The 19,894-nt window shown below is 33.7% G+C and overlaps 1 protein-coding gene across 1 annotated transcript in view; it reads left to right on the top strand.

Annotated features, from left to right (window-relative positions):
• FAT4 (FAT atypical cadherin 4) overlaps positions 1 to 19,894 on the top strand; it is a 175,464-nt gene that overhangs the window by 76,943 nt on the left and 78,627 nt on the right. Inside the window, exons 2-4 of the mRNA XM_055317010.1 lie at positions 1,168 to 1,299; positions 14,127 to 14,388; positions 15,941 to 16,291. Coding sequence (XP_055172985.1) covers positions 1,168 to 1,299; positions 14,127 to 14,388; positions 15,941 to 16,291 — 745 coding nt within the window. The remainder of the gene's footprint in view (positions 1 to 1,167; positions 1,300 to 14,126; positions 14,389 to 15,940; positions 16,292 to 19,894) is intronic.

Consider the following 19,894-nt stretch of genomic DNA (forward strand, 5'->3'; position numbering starts at 1 on the left):
TACTTAATTTTATATATTGTTTTCTGGGTTTTTCTTTTTATAATTTGTTAATCTATTTATTAGTGTAGCTCTGCTATATTTCCCACTCATTCCATGTAGGAGAATAATGACAGTTCTATCTCCTGCTTCTCCCCCAACCCCATCTCTGCCTCCTCTGGGCAAAAGATGAAATCAGAATTCTTTTGCTCTGTTCTTTTTTCCTCAGATTCGTCTGCACTGGTCTTAGATCTGATGGAGTTTTTGCAGTTTAACTATAAAATATGACATTTTATCCCATGAGAAAAATGTCTTTGTTATATCCTAGCTAAATGGCTGGCTGGATTTTTCTCCATGACTTAATTTTGTGACCCAACTGGGGAAACTTGCAGTTTTATTAGCAGCTGTCTTCCCTTTTCTTATCAGATATTCAGCTTTTAGCACCTAGCTCAAAAGAGAAAACACATGGTTTCAAGTTATTATTTAGACTTCACAAATCCTTCCTTCTAAACATTTTTTATTAGGCAGAGAAACAAACAAATTTAACTCCGACTAGGATCTCTCAAACAAAGCTGTTAATATTTGGAATATATAAATACTACATTTGAAAGGAATGATTGTTTAGCTTTAGTCGCATTAAGAAGTGCTGATAGGAGGGGAAATAGGAACAAAAGAAGATGCATGTATTTTCCCCTGTGGGTTGGGAGTTGATTTTAAAGGGGAAAATTCAGAGAGTTTCTTAAAACAAGAAGTGAACTTCTTTGTTTCTCCCAGACATTGCTAATATGTAAACATTTCAGGAAGAAATTCTACACCACCTCATTTGTGTGTCGGGCAACATTTAATGGTTGAATGGCAGATGGTCGTAAGTCTGGGCAGTTCTTCAGTGGTGCACAAATCTGGGGATTAAATCAACAGTTGATCAGTGGGCCTTTTCTTGTATAAACTCCAAGCAACCCTTTAAAATCAGTTACTATCAACAAGTAAAATGATTTTTATAAGAGAAATCTTTATAAAAAATATAAATAACCAGCTTTCTCTAGGATATTTTCTATTATTTGGATGTTATATATAAAGGTTCTGATTATTTTTGAGAGGCCTAGCTAGCTAGTGGGCTCTTGGTATACGTTTTAACCTTTAATCTTGCAGGCATGTGGGACATTCATGTGTTGTTTCTTTCTCTCCTTGTAGGTTGAAATAACACTTCAGGATATCAATGACAATCCACCAGTATTTCCAACAGACATGCTGGATCTTACTGTGGAGGAGAACATTGGAGATGGGTCTAAGATTATGCAACTGACAGCGATGGATGCTGATGAGGTAACTCAGAGCTTGCGTTTGTTTTGAAACCTGATATTCCAGTGATCTATCAAATTTCTACTATACGTTGACCACTTTTAGTACCCAATAATTAAGGTTAAGCATTGTGTGCTCTTTTCCAAAGAATTTTAATTGTTGAAATTTGATATAAGAAGGCTAAGATAGAAGTATCAAGAGATAATTTTTATTTGATCAGCAATTCAGAATTGCTGGTTGCATTTTAGATTTCTTAGTCAAATTATTTTAATTTCTCAAATAAAAAAAATCTACAAATATAACCATAATTCTTATGCCTTTATCATTCTAATTTGCTATCATAGCAGCTAAAGATTGATTTTATATTTGTATTTGGAAAAAGCAGATTATTTAAAATTAAAACATTTTAAGTTTATTTTATAGTTTTTCATTTAATTTTCACATATCTGTAAAGCAAAATAAATAATTTAATAATAGCCTTGATACATTTTAAGGAACTTATCTAGGCAAGCTAATGATTTTTCAAATCTGTTAAAAAATCGAAATTTCTAGGGGCACCTGAGTGGCTCAGTCAGTTAAGTGTCTGACTTGGTTTTGGCCGAGATCATGATCTCAGGGTTGTGAGATCAAGCCCCACATCAGGATCCATCCTCAGTGCAAAGTCTGCTTGAGATTCTCTCTCCCTTGCCCTCTGCTCCTCCCCCTGCTTGCATGCACACTCTCTCATTCTCTCTCTAAAATAAATAAATAAATCTTAAAAAAAAAAAGAAACAGAAATTTCTTGTCTAGTGGTGAATGTAAAATTTTGGGGTGCAATTTAGATTACTGTCTTCTTTATTTATTTATTTATTCATAAGAGACACACACACAGAGAGAGAGAAAGAGAGAGAGGCAGAGACACAGGCAGAGGGAGAAGCAGGCTCCATGCAGGGAACCCAATGTGGGACTTGATCCCAGAATTGCAGGACCATCCCCTGAGCCAACAGCAGAAGCTCAACTGCTAAGCCACCCAGGCATCCCAATATTACTATCTTCTATAATCACCATGCTCTAAATGACATAACAATTTATATATTTGTAATTTATATTTTCCTGTGAAAAATGCCCATTGCCTATTCTCTCCTTCTTGCTAGGTAAAGGAATTAATTAATGTTATGGAACTGTGAAAAGAAGGATAACCTTCTCTGACACCAGTATCTCCTTTTACCTTAAACTAAGCCCAACACAGATCAGAGGATTTAATTTTTTTCTTTTTAATTTTTTTAATTTTAAAAAGATTTTATTTATTTATTCATGAGAGACACAGAAAGAGAAAGAGAGGCAGAGACACAGGCAGAGGGAGAAGCAGGCTCCCCGCAGGGAACCCAGTGTGGGACTCAATCCAGGATCCCCGGATTTGGACCTGAGCTGAAGGCAGATGCTCAACCACTGAGCCACCTATGTGTCCCTTTTTGGCCTTAGTTTAATTTCAGAAGTATCTGAAAACTTTTAATCTATGAGTAAGGTCTTCATGAATTTATTTCCTTAACTTTTAAAGGTAAATAAATAAAAAACAGATGAATTTTAACAGCTAATACAGAAATGTAATGACTTATTTATAAATCTTGACAAAATCTAAAAAAAAATCTTGACAAAATCTAAGGAAATGTAAAATAAAGCATAGATATGTAGATAATTGTAGTTTTCTATTAAAAAAGACTTGATTTTTTAAGTTTAGTATCTTCTCAATTTTATAAAGTGTTAAATAACAGAAACTCAACTAAGTAAAATTAAATTGGCTTTATTTCAATGATTCATGAACCAAGCAGCAACTTATCTAGCAATACGAAGGAGCTCTGCCAAGCTGTAGGAAAAAGAAGTTTTTTATTTCCAGTTGTGTCCTGTTAGAAGAGAATGGATCCTCATTGAATTTATGCAAACAAATAACTATATTGCCATGAAACAACTATATTGCCAGAAAAATAGTTTTTGAATTCTGGAGGGATCAGGTAGGAAGAAAAAGCAAATGCTTTATCTTTGTTTACAAAGGTAAACTTTATCAATCAGCTATAGGTCATAGCAAAAAGGAAAATAAAAGTAGAAAAGAAAAGAAAAAGAGTTTCTTACATCTGGTAAAACAAAGCATTAAATACCAACAATATTTTAAACAAGTCATAAAGAATTCTAATGATCCTCCTTAGTTATTTTTCTACTTGTTCTACTTGAATAATTGTTCTACTTGAATCCAGTTTTTTCATTAGCTCTAGAAATTCTTACCCCATTTGGTTTGTTTTGTTTTGCTTTAAGGTTACCAGAAACCTGTATTTTGGAGTATTTTCCATGAGTCTTCTTGAACATGAAGCACTCTTGCCAAAGTATCAGAATGAAACAACAATGTCTATAAATGACAAAAGACTTAAATGGCCACGATTAAAATTTGACGAGAGTTCACTACAATTCACAAGGAATTGTTTGTAAAATGTTACATACTATTTTAAGATAATTGGAATTATGACTGAAAATATTATGCCAAGACATACCAGATTTCTAGGAATTTTACATTATTTCTGGAACACTTATAACTTATAGTTATACAACACAAAATGCCTTGGTATTATTTCTTATTTGACAATTCTTCCCATATAATTTAACATATCAAATAAACTTAATTACTTTTAATACTTTAATGTCTTTTTACTATTAATACTTTAATATCTTTTTATAAGGAGAGAGACCAAATCTTTTTCAATGTTTTAGAGAACCTCTTGAAAATCTCAAAGTTTTATCAAGGTCAAAAAACTTCATTTAAATTTTGATTTTTAGGAAGTTGTCAAAAAATATCAAAAGGCTTTAAGACCATAGGTCATTATGAAACAATATTCAGTTATCTATTTAGCCAAAGTGACAATTAAAGACTCCATAGGCAAATATAGAAGACTTCATGGTTCTAGTAAAACTTAATTCTTTTAATATTCAGAGTTCTGGGTTTTAGTAATCAAAGACTTGATACAACAACATAGGAAAGTATTTTGAAGAAACATAGAACCCTTGTTTTTTAGGTATATTACTTTGAAAGGTAAGGAAATACTTTTGTAATCTCCAACAAGAACAGACCAATAGACCAAGAAAATTTTGTCCTTTTAACAGACAGAAAACCAAATTCTAATTTTGCACCAGCTTACTTTTGATACTAGAAATCATTTGCGTAATTAAATTCATTCTCATCTTAGCCAGGGCTGATCACACATAAAATTCCTTTCCCATGTTACTTTTAGTAATTTTAGTTACATATATTAGAAAATTTTTAACTCTTAGAAGCCTTTGATTTCTGACAAAAACTAAAAAGTAAGCAAGTATGAACTGTCTTCTATATTAGCATTCTGTGGCAGACTTCTAAATATTTTTTACAATTTCTAGAAATGTACTTTCTCATAGAAAATCTTTCAGCATGGCATAAAGCATGTTTACTAATGGACCAATATATCTTTAGTTTCTCTGTAAAAGAAACCTAAAGTGTGTAAGCTTATGTTCAATAACTAATGTTTCAGTATTTTATGTTATTTGGAAATGATCTGGATTTTCAACAGGTACAACAGATACAACTTGACTCATCACTTAACTTAATCTAGCAAAACTTTGTTTCAGGTTACCAAAAAGATTTGGGGAAACTAACAAGTTTACCTAAAAGGTTTTAGGTAAAACCTCTTATATCTACTTTATTTACTTGCTATTAACAATTACATTTAAATTACTTACAAAAACTCATCATGACAAATTATTTTTATTGCTGACAAGTTTTTGAACGAAGATAATGTAAACTTAATTGAATATAAATCCAGGTAAAATAAAAGGTGTATGACTGCATTATATTAAATGTTGAAAAATCTAAAGATACGTATATTTTATTTAAACCAACAAACTTGAATTAGCTTTAATATTGAACATTTCCCCAGATTACATGAATCCAAAAAGTATTTGAATTAGTTTACATTATATTTTTGAGAATTTATATGAATATTAAATTTATATAAGCTCATATTTGTTTAAGCCAATTAAATATAGCTCTTTCACATATTAATTTTAATAATATCATCTGAGGTATATATATACACATATATATCACATAAATATATATATATTTATCACATAAACATACAGAAAGAAAGACATTGGGGCTCCTGGGTGGCTCAGTTGGTTTAGCAGCCAACTTTTGGTTTTGGCTCAGGTCATGACCTCAGGGTCATGAGATTGAGCCCTATGTCAGGCTCCATGCTCAGTGTGGAGTCTGCTTGAGATTCTTTCCCCCTCTCTCTTCATTCCCTTTGGCTCACTCTCTAAAATAAATAAAGTAAATAAATAAATAAAGAGTATAAAATGTTTAAAAAGAGAGAGAGAGAGATTATAGCTTCTATACACTTAAGATTTCCCATTAGTTCAAATTCTAAATGACCTTCTCCCTCTTTTATTTCTGATACGAATTACATGCCCAAAGGTCGTATATTAACGTTTACATCTCGAAGGCACAGTGAAGAATGCAAGTTATAAGCTTTTAAAATAAATAGGAGATGCTTTGGGATTGGTGAAAAAGAGTAGGTGAACTTTCAACTGCCTCTAGGGCTGGATTTTTAGTTTTGCAAAGATTTGTGTAAGATAAGGACAGTTGCTCTCAATTTCTCAAAGATTTGGGCTGCAACTTAAATGACATCATAGGTTGATTCACCCATAAATCCTTTTACAAGGGCTTTAAAAGGTTTTTCTTTCCTTCTGGATTCATAGTTTTATTTTGGCTTAGGGGAGAAGGCCTAAAAAAAATTCTTTTAGGCTCTGCAATTTGGCCAATTTCTGACCGCAGAGCTACTTTGTAGTTTTTAGCTGGGACAAACAGTAAATATTTCTGGCAGTACTGAATAACTCCTTGGACTGAAGAGGTGTCCCCAAAGAGGATGCATGAGATATTTTGTTTTCCTCATTCTACTGGGCACTACAGACGGAGATCTGGGACAGCTGACTCTGGCAAGAATTCTCATTCTTAGCTGGCTTCCACCAGCTTTTCCAGGATCCTATCTGTAGCGCTGGTATTTACCAGAATTTGGCTAGGTTTTTCATTATTTGTAATTTTAGTTTTCCATTGGCTGTTTAAGAGAATAACAGGAGTTTACCAGAAAATCCCTCAGAGTCCCATCAACTTTGGGAGATCTCCATTAGGGCCCTCCTTACAAGAGTAGACATGTGGTATCTGTAAGGTCATTAACTTGGCAGACTTTGTGCTTATGGTCATATAAAGGGAATTTCAGACACAGGATTACTAGAATGAGTACTCAAATAGAGGAGAGAGGGAAGCAGTAAGACTTTTACATTAGGCTTGTGTTTTCTTGTTTGTTTCTTTTTAGGTACCTTGAATTTTTCATTAGCTTTTGCAACAAATCTTTTAATGAAGCAATTTTGGAATTTTGAAGACTTTCAGAGGTTTTTGTATGCCAGTTAAATAGGTATTCCATTCTGTTTCTTTGATTTGGGAGTCCTTGCTTTTAAATGCACTTCTATTTTTTTTTTAAGATTTTATTTATTTATTCATGAGAGAGAGAGACAGAGAGACAGAGAGACAGAGAGAGAAAGGCAGAGACACAAGCAGAGGGAGAAACAGGCTCCATGCAGGGAGCCCAATGTGGAACTTGATCCCGGGTCTCCAGGATTATACCCCGGGCTGACGGTGGCGCTAAACCACTAAGCAACCAGGGCTGCCCTTAAATGCACTTCTTAAATGATCTTACCTAATTGGAACATTCCTCATAATGGCCACTGTAATTCTAGATTATAATTACTCTGAGGGCTGGCAGCGTTTGGTAGGACCCTAGCTACAAATGGGGTTTAACCCACATTTTCTGTCCAGCATATATAGTTGCTAATTGGGTGTGACTCACTTATCTGCCCAGCCATATTTTGGCGACCCCAATAGGACAGATACCAAGCCAAATTCTCAGGACACAAAATAAGCTTAGGAAAGTTTTGCTATTTTTGTAAATATTTATTTCTTTCTGGACCATAATTCTTAGACATAAAATAACCAAGTGTGTAGGAAGGTAGCAGAAATTCTTTAGATTTTAAGCATCTCATTTTTATTATAATTACTTTTTTAAAGCTAAGCCTTTGGGTCTCTCAGAGCCAAAATATTTAAAAGGGTTGTGCCTCTGGCTTGGTGATTGTGCAGTGTTTCACAGGATACCTCATTACATGGACATTTGCTTGAGATTTGCAGGTGACCTAGTGTCATTATCACTCATTACATGACCAACTTATTCTAATACAGGAGTCTTTGATTTAGGTGTAAGCATTAAAAAAAAATGGTTTTTAAGTGCTTGGCCAATGCCCACCAATTTTTACAGCTTTTTAGCCTCCGAGATCCCTGTTAGCAATAGTCTTTATCTACACAAAACAAGACAAACATGTACCTCTTAACATGCCAACAGCAACCAGATGCTATTGCAGATTGCCCAAGAGAAGGCTGTGTGCATGATGAGCATTTCCCAGTGCAGATTAAAGCAACAGACTCCAGAAAATGGGAACTGTTGACTGGACCTGGGGAAGGACTAAACCTGCCAACTCCAGTAGGTGGGCACTGCAGACTGTAAGTAGAGAAAGGGATTCCAGACTACTGGGGGATTGCAGACTAAACCCAAGGGCCAGGGACTGAGGTTTTGGATAGCAGCATCTGCCTAGCTCAAGCTGACTCCACTAAGCCTGGGGGTGGAAAGCCAGTTAGATTGGGAGCTCAACATAAAGAGAACAGTGCTCAAAACCGAGGTAACTTACCCACAGTTGTCAGAAATAGTGAGAAAGACAGTGAACTCAAAGGAGTTCCCAGGGTCCTGCACTTGTGTTTTTTATCCCTGAAACCATTGGAAGTTTTTTTCAGTCTTTTCACTGCCACCAAATCTGTTAGACAACACAAATTCAACTGAGTACATTTACAAATTGGCTTTATTCAACAATCCATGGGGATCCCTGGGTGGTGCAGTGGTTTGGCACCTGCCTTTGGCCCAGGGCGGGATCCTGGAGACCCGGGATCCAATCCCACGTCGGGGTCCCTGCATGGAGCCTGCTTCTCCCTCTGCCTGTGTCTCTGCCCCCCCCCTCTCTGTGTGACTATCATGAATAAATAAATAAAATCTTTAAAAAAAATTCATAAATCAGGTAGCATTCCATCTAGCAATAGAAAGGAGCACTGTCAATTTGTAGAAAAGAAAAGGTTTCTAAAGTTGAAAGGGTATGAAAAAATGGAATTATTAACAAAATGCATTTTTTAGGCAAGGTCACCTTCCTAAGGAGAACAGAAAGGGCCTATTGGGCCTATTGGGTGGATTACCTACCTACTGCTGACCAAGAATTTCCATGTTGACTGGTTAAAAGTTACATTCCCAGATTTCAAACTGCAATTAGATTATGTATTATCTTGGTTTGTTGACATGGAGCTTAGAATAAGGGACTCTGTTTTGGGCCTGCTATCTTCTTTTTAACAATTTAGATTTTTTTTCCAAATTCTAGCTGTTATTAAAGGTTATGTGACTATTTTTATTATTATTGATAGGAGATATCAGTTATTATTTAGGAAATACTTTGTTTTCTTAAAGCTCATCATTGATAATGTATATTTGGATAGCTCAAGGCACAAACATTGATTAACTCTCATTTAGAAAATTAGTTAACCTATGATCCAGCATTTGTACTTTTAGGTATTTACTAAAAGAATACAAAAATACTATTTTGAAGTGATACAGCACCACAATATTTACAGCACCATTATCAAAAATAGCCAAATCATGAAAAGAGCCCAAATATCCATCAACTAATGAATGGTTAAAAAAGATGTATGTGTGTGTGTGTGTGTGTGTATACACACTATAATATAATATAATATAATATAATATAATGTAATAATATAATATTTATTTATATTATATATATATATTTATTATATATAAATATAATATATATTATAATAATATAATATTATTTATATTATGATATAACATCAGCCATAAAAAATAATGAAGTCTCGCCATTTGCAATGACATGGATAGAGCTAGAGAGTATTATTATTCTAAGCAAAATAAAGTCATTCAGAGAAATACAAGTACCACAGGATTTTTTTTACTCATATGTAGAATTTAAGAAACAAAACAAATGATCATAGATGAAAGAAAGAGAAAGGAAAACCAAGAAACAACTCTTAACTATAGAGAACAAACTGGTGGTTACCAGAGGGAAGGGAGTGAGTAGGATGGGTGAAATAGATGATAGAGATTAAGGCGGACACTTGCTGTGATGAACACTGGGTGTTGTAGTGAAATGTAAGATGGTGATATCTAGGACATGCAAGATATGCATTAAGGGGAGACAAAGTGTGGAATTAAAGGGGCAGGAAAGTGAAAGGTTGTACAGAGGAAGAAGGCCAGGGAAATGAAGGGAGGGTTGTATGAAATTCAGAGAGATTTAGTGATGCTGACAATTTGGGCAGAGTATAAACGTAAAAATCACCAAATACTTTGTAATCAGATCTATTGAGGGAGGGGGCGTGTAGGCAGGATGGGATGGGAAGGAGGAAATAAGTTTATCTACAACTTTAAAAGAGGACATTTTCATAAAATTGCTTATGAACTATTATTTATTTAAAGATGAAGCTCCTGAGGTTGCTTTCCTTCTCAAATATATTTTATCTTGAAATTTTGGTAGCTTTTCAATTCATGCCATGAAGAAGCAACATTTCTTTGGCTCTATGCCAAATAGCATGGACACCTCCGCTCTCTATGGCATTCAGAATCATTGGCTGTTTCATTTTTTTAGTAGTTTGCAATAAATTAATATTAATGCTATTAGATAAAACTCCATCCTATTTTCTACTTTATCCTCAGCTTTTTACTTTAGTTGATTTTTTTTTTAATTTTAGAGAGAGATGGGGGAGGGGCAAAAGGAGAGGGAGAGGGAGAACCTCAAGCAGGCTCCAAGCCCAGGCCAGAGCCAATGTGGGACTTGATCTTATGACCTTGAGATCATGACCTGAGCTGAAATCAAGAGTCAGATACTTAATGGACTGAGCCTCCCAGGTGCCGCTTTTAGTTGAATTTGAATGTTTTCTGTCTTACCAAGTCATGAATGTTTTCTTTCTTCATTTAGTTTGAATAAGACTCAATATTGAATGTAAGAGGTTTGGTTTTTTTTTGTTGTTGTTGTTGTTGGTTTTTTTTGTTTGTTTGTTTGTTTTGTTTTTTGTTTTTTGTTTTTTTTACTTTGTAGTCAGCATTAAACTGTCCAACAACTAACAACTACCCAATGGACTGGTTTTAAAAAATTAATAGAATTATTTGAAACACTAATAAATATGTGAATCATTAGCAAACTATGTATTGCTACATTCTTTATTATTTATACACTTTTCCTTAATTACTAAATCAAATTTAAAAGTATTAGTATTTTAGAGAAACTCTAGTATGGCCCTGGAGAATAATGCCAGGGTAAAGGAATCAGTTTTAGGAAGCAACATGTACACGTTGAACTTAATTTAAATATCATTTGAAACATATGTTGGATCAAGATATACATCTTTCAGAAGCACATGACTTTGTCAGTCTCGTGTTTCCTTTTCTAAACAGAATTATTATGCTTGTAATGGGCCAGGATACTCAAGCTTTGTTTCATGGTGCCATACTTGTTTTTGAAAATACTACTTAAGGTTATAAAATGCATTTGCAATTTATAGCTATTTACTTTTAGAATTCCTTCCACGTACTTTTGTCTCTGTGGTTCCTCAGGAGAGTAGAATATTTTTAACCAGCATTATTTCCACCGCACTGCAGCTGTAATATGATAGTTGTTTCTTGTGGTATTGCTGATACTGCATATTTTGGATATTAAATAAATAGACTTTTCAAAAGACCTAATTAAATCATTACTCTTGGCCAGACATTTTCAGACATTCACTAGAACTATTAATTCACTGCATCAGCTGATTTTAAATATAAAAAGATTGTTTTATCAACATAATTTGATGCCTTTGCTTCTGTTCAAAAGAATTATCATAACTTTAGGAGAATTAATTATGACAGTTATTTTGTAGACAGGACATCTCTAAATTTTAAACTGTGTGTGTAACAGCTTTTTATGTTTTTGTTTCTTTGCTTTCCCCTAATTTCCAAATACTTGCCATTTTAATAGGTCAGAATTGAATGTAGCTGTTTTCATACCTGGATTGCTTTACTAGAATAATGGAACTCTTAGTGAAACAGAATAAATATTACAGAATGTGGTCAGATTAGAAGTCTAAAATTCTTATTGAATGTTTTTGTTAAACCATATCATTACAATAAATATGTTAGCTACTCCATGTACACCTGAATATACAAGATACATGTGGTATTGTGTTAAACTCAGCTATTCCATTACTAAATTAAAAGGCGCTTTGAGGCATTCATTTTACTAAATTTTAAGATTGGCTTGGAGAATGCAGTACAAAAATAGAGCAAATGCCACTAAACATATATTTTGAAAAAAGTATTTTTGCCCTCGACTGAAATCATACCCTTATGTGTTTGATTATGAAGGATAAAATAATCTCTGAAGGAAAAGATGTGTGGAAATCACGGGTGCCATAATATCCTGGCATACCAGCCTTATATAGTCCTACCTATCCTACCTTTATGTTCTTCCCAATCTCTTTCTTGAGAGTTCTTAGCCTAGATATTTTGATAAATCTCTAGAGGTTAATAATGGTAAAAAGCATATTTATTTTATGTAAGCATATTTAAATCATTTAAATCAAAGTAATTTTTTAAAGTCAGTTCTATCTCAACACTAATTATACCTCAGTGTCAAATGCAACAATTACATATAATAGGAAATCAGAAAACATATTTTCCCTGTGATATATAGCAACTCAGTTGTATTTTGATTTATTCATTTACAGACATCTGTCATCAAACGCACTTAAACCATTACATAAAAACAAAAATAAAAATATCAGCCATCGTTGTAATACACTTTCTGAAGGATCATTCTAGGTTTTTTACATGTACATGTATGAACTCATTTAATCTTCACAACAGCCCTAATGTTATTGCCCTGATCATCCAGATAAAGAAACATCAGCTCATAAAGGCTAAGTATGAGGCCCAAAGACACACAATTAGCAAGTGGCAGAGCAGAGATTCAACCCCAAAAGCATCAGATCTCAACCAGTGCAGTGTATAATATTTAACTCAATATTTTAATTATAATATACATAATTAAGAAATACTTAGGGACGCCTGGGTGTCTCAGCGGTTGAGCATCTGCTTTGGCTCAGGGCGTGATCCCAGGATCCCAGCCCAGGATCCAGTTCCACATCGGGCTCCCCACAGGGAGCCTGCTTCTCCCTCAGCCTATGTCTTTGCTTCTCTCTCTGTGTCCCTCATGAATAAATAAATAATAAAAAAAAGAAATATCTAAATCAAATTGCTTGCAGTTTCAACATTGGACTATCAAATTTATATTTGATATGGAATTTATTTTGAAATACCATCTTATCAAATATATTTTAAAATATATATAATGTATATCGAAATATTATGAGGTTAGCATTCCCCATCATCTAATCCAGATGGGTTCTTTACTTTTAATTCTTCTAAATTTCTTTTTTTTTTTGTACTTTTTCTGTTTTTCTCAACCTTTCTGTGTGCTCTGTCAACTTTCTATTTTAGATTTCAATGTTTTGAGGGCCAGAGCTCAAAGATCTAAGAGAACAGAAGAAATCCCTGGTTTCATTTTATAGATCATGGACTTGGAACCAACAAAGAATACAGATTGTAGAAAGGTTCACCTGGAGGAAATGAAGGCCTAGCCTCTTGGGACCAAACCCTGCTCACTCTCTCCTTTCTTTGGGCTCTCCCCATTCTAGTTACTCCTACGTTATTGAGAGCCTTGAAGGATTGCTTCCAATTAAAACAAGATTAGTGTTTTCTTGGACATAAAATTCAAGGCAGTTTGTGTTGCAGTTGAGATTCTCAAAAATATACCAATAACCTAACATTTTAGTTTGACCTTCTTCTACTAATCATTTAAACTCTCCACTCTAACAGACTGTTTAACAGTGAGTAAGCCAAACATATAATTCTCCTTCCCTCTGTACTTCTGTTTAAACTCAAATGTTTCCTCAGTCTTTGCTTAAAAAAAAAAAAAAAATCTACAAACCCCAATTCAGTTCCATACATACCCTCCTTTATTATCTTCCCTAAAGAAATCAACTCAAAACAATTTCTCTTCTTGGTTCTTATGGTGCTTATTGGAAGCCTCCTCCATTTAGCAGTTGCCTCATTTTAATTACCTTCTCATGCTAAATCAGAAAGACCATGAGCTCAAAGTTAGGAGGATGTGGGTTTGAAATCCACACTAACACTTGCAGTGTGACAATGTGTGAGTTAACTAGCATCTCAGAACCCAGCATCTTCATTGGTGAAATGGCACCTCATGGAGTTGTGACTTGAAGTGAGATGATACATGCATAGTGTTGTCACAGTGCCTGGCACAGAGCCAGCCTTTGGCAAATCTTCTGGCTATGTGGTTAATAGTAGTCAGTGTCATTTGCATTTTCGATAGCGACAACTTGACTCCTTTCTATGTGTATATTTTATGAGTTTAAAAAGATACATAGCTAATACTGACAGCTGCGATTTTCTGCCTTATTTAATGGATGAGTGGTGAAAGACTGTAATGTACTACTTTGGTTATCTCTTGAAATCTTTTAATAAAGTATAATAAAGTAAAGCCAAAAGCCTCACCTTGTCAGATATACTCAACATAAGGAATACTCTTACTGTTCTATTCAATTATGGGTCTTTTCTCAGGGTGCAAATGCTCTGGTCACATACACCATCATTAGTGGAGCTGATGACAGTTTCCGCATTGACCCTGAATCTGGAGATCTGATAGCAACCAAACGGTTGGACAGGGAACGCCGTTCCAAATATTCTTTGCTGGTTCGGGCAGATGATGGTCTTCAGTCCTCAGATATGAGAATTAATATCACTGTCAGTGATGTGAATGACCACACACCCAAGTTCTCCAGGCCTGTGTACTCTTTTGACATCCCAGAAGACACAACCCCAGGTAGGTGGCACCACACCTTAAGTATATTTTGCAAAGATCACTTTTGACTACAATTATGGACTGTGTGTTTTTGACTGCTTTTAATTAGTGACTAGTTTTTACCATATGCTGCTAGGTATAAAAATATATGTGCTTGATAGTTTTGTCTGTTAATTAACCATCTTTCATACAGTTCCCAAACGAATTGCTACTTTTGAGAACAAATGAGGCTAGCAATTCATCTGATTACTGATTACACTTTAAGTATTTCTGTTTCTGATAAGTATTTGTGATGAGTTGTTCATTTTTCTGGCAACAAGTTTTGATACTTTGTTTTTCCAATTTATACTCTGTGATATTTTACAGCCCATTTAAACATTTTATGTGTTGATGTGATCTCTAAATGCCGACTTCTGAAAAAACTGGTCACATAATATGTTGTGCTTTGCTACCTCTGCATCCATTCTGAATTAATGTACTTCAGAAAGGCATTTGCAAGGCAGGACTGCATCTTTATTTTTAACATATTTTAATTGGTTACAAAGATTTAAAATAAATAGATATTATAAAAATGTATATATGATTATAGTGTTATGTATACAAAACAAAAAGAAAAGCACATGAAAATCTGTGAATATACTAGCTCTGACACTTAGAACCTGTGTGGCCCAGGGAAAGTAATTCATTCCTCTTAGCTTCAGTTTTACCTTCTGTAAAATGGAAGCAATAATTCCTGTTAGAATTAGGGTAAAGATTAATTTAGAGAATATGTCATGGTGTGCTAACATGGGGCTTGGGAATGAGCATGTACTCAATAAGTGTTAGTAGAATCTCAATCCTGAATTGTCAGCTTGCCTCTCTGAACATATTATGTTGTGATTGTTGAGTTTGAGTACTAAATATCCATATTTCTGGTGTGTGTGTGCTTCATTTCCATTATTGGAAATTCTTATCTAAGATTTAAATTTTATTCCGAATTACATTTGGAATGATTTTGCGTAATAAGACATATGTTACAGAAACTCATTTGACAAAGAAATGAAATATTTATAGACTACTTCTCACTGCAGTTTTCATTTCAGTCCCCAACATAAGTCGTGCATCTCCTTCATGAAATTATCATCACATTTATTTCTGCCTTAATTATAGCAATGACCATATGAGCTATCAGGTGATATCCCCTGAGCATAAGTCTGCATTTTTGCGTGGCACCCCTACTTCCTGATACTAGCGGTGGGCCCTAATATATGTTCACTGTGATCACCAATATGTTCATAAATTGGTAGTGCCAGGCAGAAAAATAGTGTCAGAAGTAGTATTATTTCTCCAGAACTTTTACATTGCAACATAAAATTTACTGAGTGTTTAATATGCTATATATTTTGTTAATATTTGGGAAGGTTTGTATCAGTGTTAACATAGGAATCTGCAGAATGTTGTGTTCGCTGTATTTTCATAGTGACTCTAGTTAATATATTTTACTGTACGAATAAAATTTGTTGGTGTCTGTATATAGTCTCTTAGTAATACCTTTATCCCATTAATTTTAGACTATTAATTTATTTTTTGATAGGTTCTTTGGTAGCAGCTATTTTAGCTACAGATGATGACTCTGGTGTGAATGGAGAAATTACATATATTGTGAATGAAGATGATGAAGATGGCATATTTTTCCTGAATCCAGTTACTGGAGTCTTTAACTTGACTCGAGTATTGGATTATGAAGCACAGCAATATTATATCCTCACTGTTCGAGCTGAAGATGGTGGAGGACAATTTACTACCATTAGGGTTTATTTTAATGTGCTAGATGTAAATGATAACCCACCTATTTTCAGCTTAAATTCGTATAGCACATCTTTAATGGAGAATCTACCTCTAGGATCTACTGTTCTTGTGTTTAATGTTACCGATGCAGATGATGGTACGTACTTTATTTTATATACTTAAAAACTTATTTAAAATGTCCTCAGATTTATATTATATTTATTTACTGTGTTCGGTTGTCATAAACAGGGGCAGAATTATGATTTAACTATAGAGGATTAAAAAATTGTTTTTTCAGTTAAATTCTTATTTATAATAGTTACAGAGTATGTGTTGTTACCATTCTATAAACTGTATCTTCCTGTTTTATAGTATCACAGCTTAATAATGTAGAAGTCATAAGAGTTTTTTACTAGGTTTCTGTCAGATTAATAAAAATATTTGTTTACATATATTATTTTAACATAAAAAGGATAAAATTTGGAAGCAAAAGAAAACCAGCATCTTAAAAAATACTTAAAGAATGCACAATTAATTTTATACTTCTGACTGAAGTGTTCTAATAGTATTCTAGCAAGGTTTGATGCTTTGATTTAAAGGACAGTCTCAGATGTCTTTAATTTATGCTATAAGCAGGGCAGCCCGGGTGGCTCACAGGTTTAGGGTCGCCTTTAGCCTAGGGCATGATCCTAGAGACCTGGAATCGAGCCCCACGTTGAGCTCCCTGCATGGAACCTGCTTCTCCCTCTGCCTGTGTCTCTCTCTCTCTCTCTCTCTCTCTCTCTCTCTCTCTCTCATGAATGGATAAAAAAAAAATCTTTAAAAAATTATGCTATAATCAAATTGAGATTTTGTCTTAAATCTAGATTTCACATGTGTTTGATTTTGTTTATTGCAAAAGCATTTGACAAACTTTCTTTTAAAATGGAACTCTCAAAAAATAAAATAAAATATAACTGTCCTGGGCATTCTTCTAAGATGTATTTTGTAAATACACATATCGAATAATACAGCACCAGAGATAACATTGTGAAGATTATCAGTCTTTAACTGAACTCTTTGGAAAGTTAATACCTTGTTTCCACTTTTATTGGATGAGTTAAATGTCCTATCTCTTGAGAAAACATGAGACAGAACTTTAAAAAGGAAATAGGCCTCTAGCCTGAGGATATGCCTAGTGACATACACATATCAACCTTAATTTAGAATTTCCTGATTCTAACTGACTTGGATGATTAAAGTAATTTTGGAATACCACTCTATCTCAACATTCTCCTCTATACTTAAGTTTCCTTTCAGGATTGTCTACAAGTGTCCCCGAGAAAGATATAAGAAGCAAAAGCACAGTATTTTATATATGTTTCCACACACAAAATTGGAAATACTTTCTTTAGAATTCATTAAGTGCATTTTTAGGTTTCCCCCTTTTATGTTCAAGTAGTTAACATTGTTTGCAAGAATATATCTAAAATAGATGTATCTGTAATACTAGTACTACTACTATTGTTAATAAAAAGGAATAACTGACGTGTGTAGCGTATGAAGTATGTAACCAGTCTTGGCCTAAGACATTGCTCACTCTTTTTCCTGTGCATCAGCCCAGCTCAGTGATTGGCTCTAATTAGACTTTTATATACAATTGAGCTTAATCTCTATTTTGGGAGTTGATTTCTCTATTATAACGTTAATTAGTTTATCTGCTCCCTGGGTATGAATATCTCATTTGTCCTTGGACCAGTCCTTGGACCAGTCAGACTGGTCCTGACTTTTCTGTAGTGAAGTAGTTTCTGCCATGTTTCTTTGTGATTTATTTATTATGCATTAGAAAGAGACCATTGTTTCATAGGATTGTGTGTTCCTCTGAACTAAATTTTATTTATCCTTATACCTTCAAATATTGGGAATTGAAAAACTGCAAATAAGAAACTGTATAAAAACTTGCTGGAATATTCCACACACACATGCATAGACATACATTAACCATTGACTTCAATTTACTTTTCATGCATTTTTTCCCCTTTGATTGTGTTTGTGTTGGGTACAAAGTGTCAAGCTACATTTTTCCATTGTTTTAGTTTTGAATACTTTTATCAGTGTAATTTCCTGTACCTTGACCTAAAATATAGGACATGTTTCCTATTCTTTCTGAATTTCTAGGATAATGATAAGACTGTATGAGGGTAGCCTTGTTAGCTTAAAATTGCCAACTTGGTCACACTGAATAGTTCTCAAAGTAGTTCACAAACAGTATTATTTAGATTTAAAAAAAATAACAAATTCATCATAATCTCTGATCAAAAGGTTCCTGGTTGAGGGAATATTGTCATCTGAAGAAATTTATGTAAAAAGAAAATTAATATTTTCTGTTGTCTATATCTAGATTCTTTCAGAGTTCAATGTAAAATTTTGGTCAGAAGCTTTTAATAAGAATAGGTCAAATATCTTAATTATTTTCACAAGATAAATAGTGTATATATATTAATTTCAAGGCTTCTTTGTATTTGTTTAAAAAGTATCATATTGAGGCAAACTATTAAAAACTGAACTTCATGGAAATATACTGGCTTTGATAATTATTATGTTGTTATTCTAAAAATAAATTTGTATGTTCTTCAAAATATTTGGAATCACAGAGTGTTTTGAGAATAATGTAATCGTAATTATTGCTGAATAAGTTAACCTGTCTATGCTTGGTACAACTGCAGGTCATTCAAATGAAAGGAGTTTCATATTCCAGTGACTTGATGACCTTGTTGTGACTGCTCTATAAAGCTGAATGCTGTCTGAAGCAATTCTGTGTGTTACAGTTGTGTGATAAGTTGACAAATGCTAAAAAAAAAAAAAAAAAATTGACCAATGCTAGCTCATTGTAGCATAATTAGACAATGTTTATAGACTATGAATAAATACACACATTGCATAACAGAGCCTTATACCTATAGTTATGTGCTATATTTCATGGAACTAAATTATTCTTGAGATTGAAATTAAAAAAAAAACACCAATAGAACCACACACAAACAATAAAACTGCCAGAAAGAATCATGTGACCAAACCACTTTCAGAACATTGAACATAAGCGGTTAGAAGTATGAACAGCTTTAAGTTTAAAGACCTGGTGGGCTATAAAACCCCACTAAACTCAAATCCCAATGCTTATGGGTAAATTACAGGATTTTAAAATAATGTATGTCCTGTTTCATGATGTGAATATTTGATGCAAAGAACAGAGGAAAACAAATGGTCTAACCTCTCTATTTTTTAGGATACTACAAATGTTTAGGGAGAATTTCGAGTTTCTATCTATCCAGATCTGTTTTCTAGCTGTAGAGCACATGCCCAAAGCCACTTAGATTTGTCAGAAATGAAAAGTCCTTTTCTTTTCAGTAAAGTAAATTTAGGCGGCTTTTGTGGTCTGTAATTGCTTCAGTAAGGATACATGAAGTTCCTGAGATGAGAGCCGTTGCTTCAATGGGGCACTTTATTCTGTGCAAAAGTGGTTATATTTTTATGTTGATGGAAGATGATTGTTATTGTGAGTTCATTGTAATGTTTTCTAATATGTATATCTGTCATTTTGAATTTGAATATAAAATCAAAGTTTTCTTTTTTCCTAAGTCTGCTTAAGCTTAATAGTTATTATCCCACCAACCTACTCCACTAAACTCTTTTCCCTTAAAAAAAGAGGCTGCTCTGCTGTTTACAAGGAGGCTATAAAGTCTTGGTATCATGTTCTTTTTGCCTCTGAAATTTAGTTATT

This window comes from Nyctereutes procyonoides, unplaced genomic scaffold (genome assembly GCF_905146905.1).
Source record: "Nyctereutes procyonoides isolate TBG_1078 unplaced genomic scaffold, NYPRO_anot_genome, whole genome shotgun sequence".
Taxonomy (NCBI): Eukaryota; Metazoa; Chordata; class Mammalia; order Carnivora; family Canidae; genus Nyctereutes; species Nyctereutes procyonoides.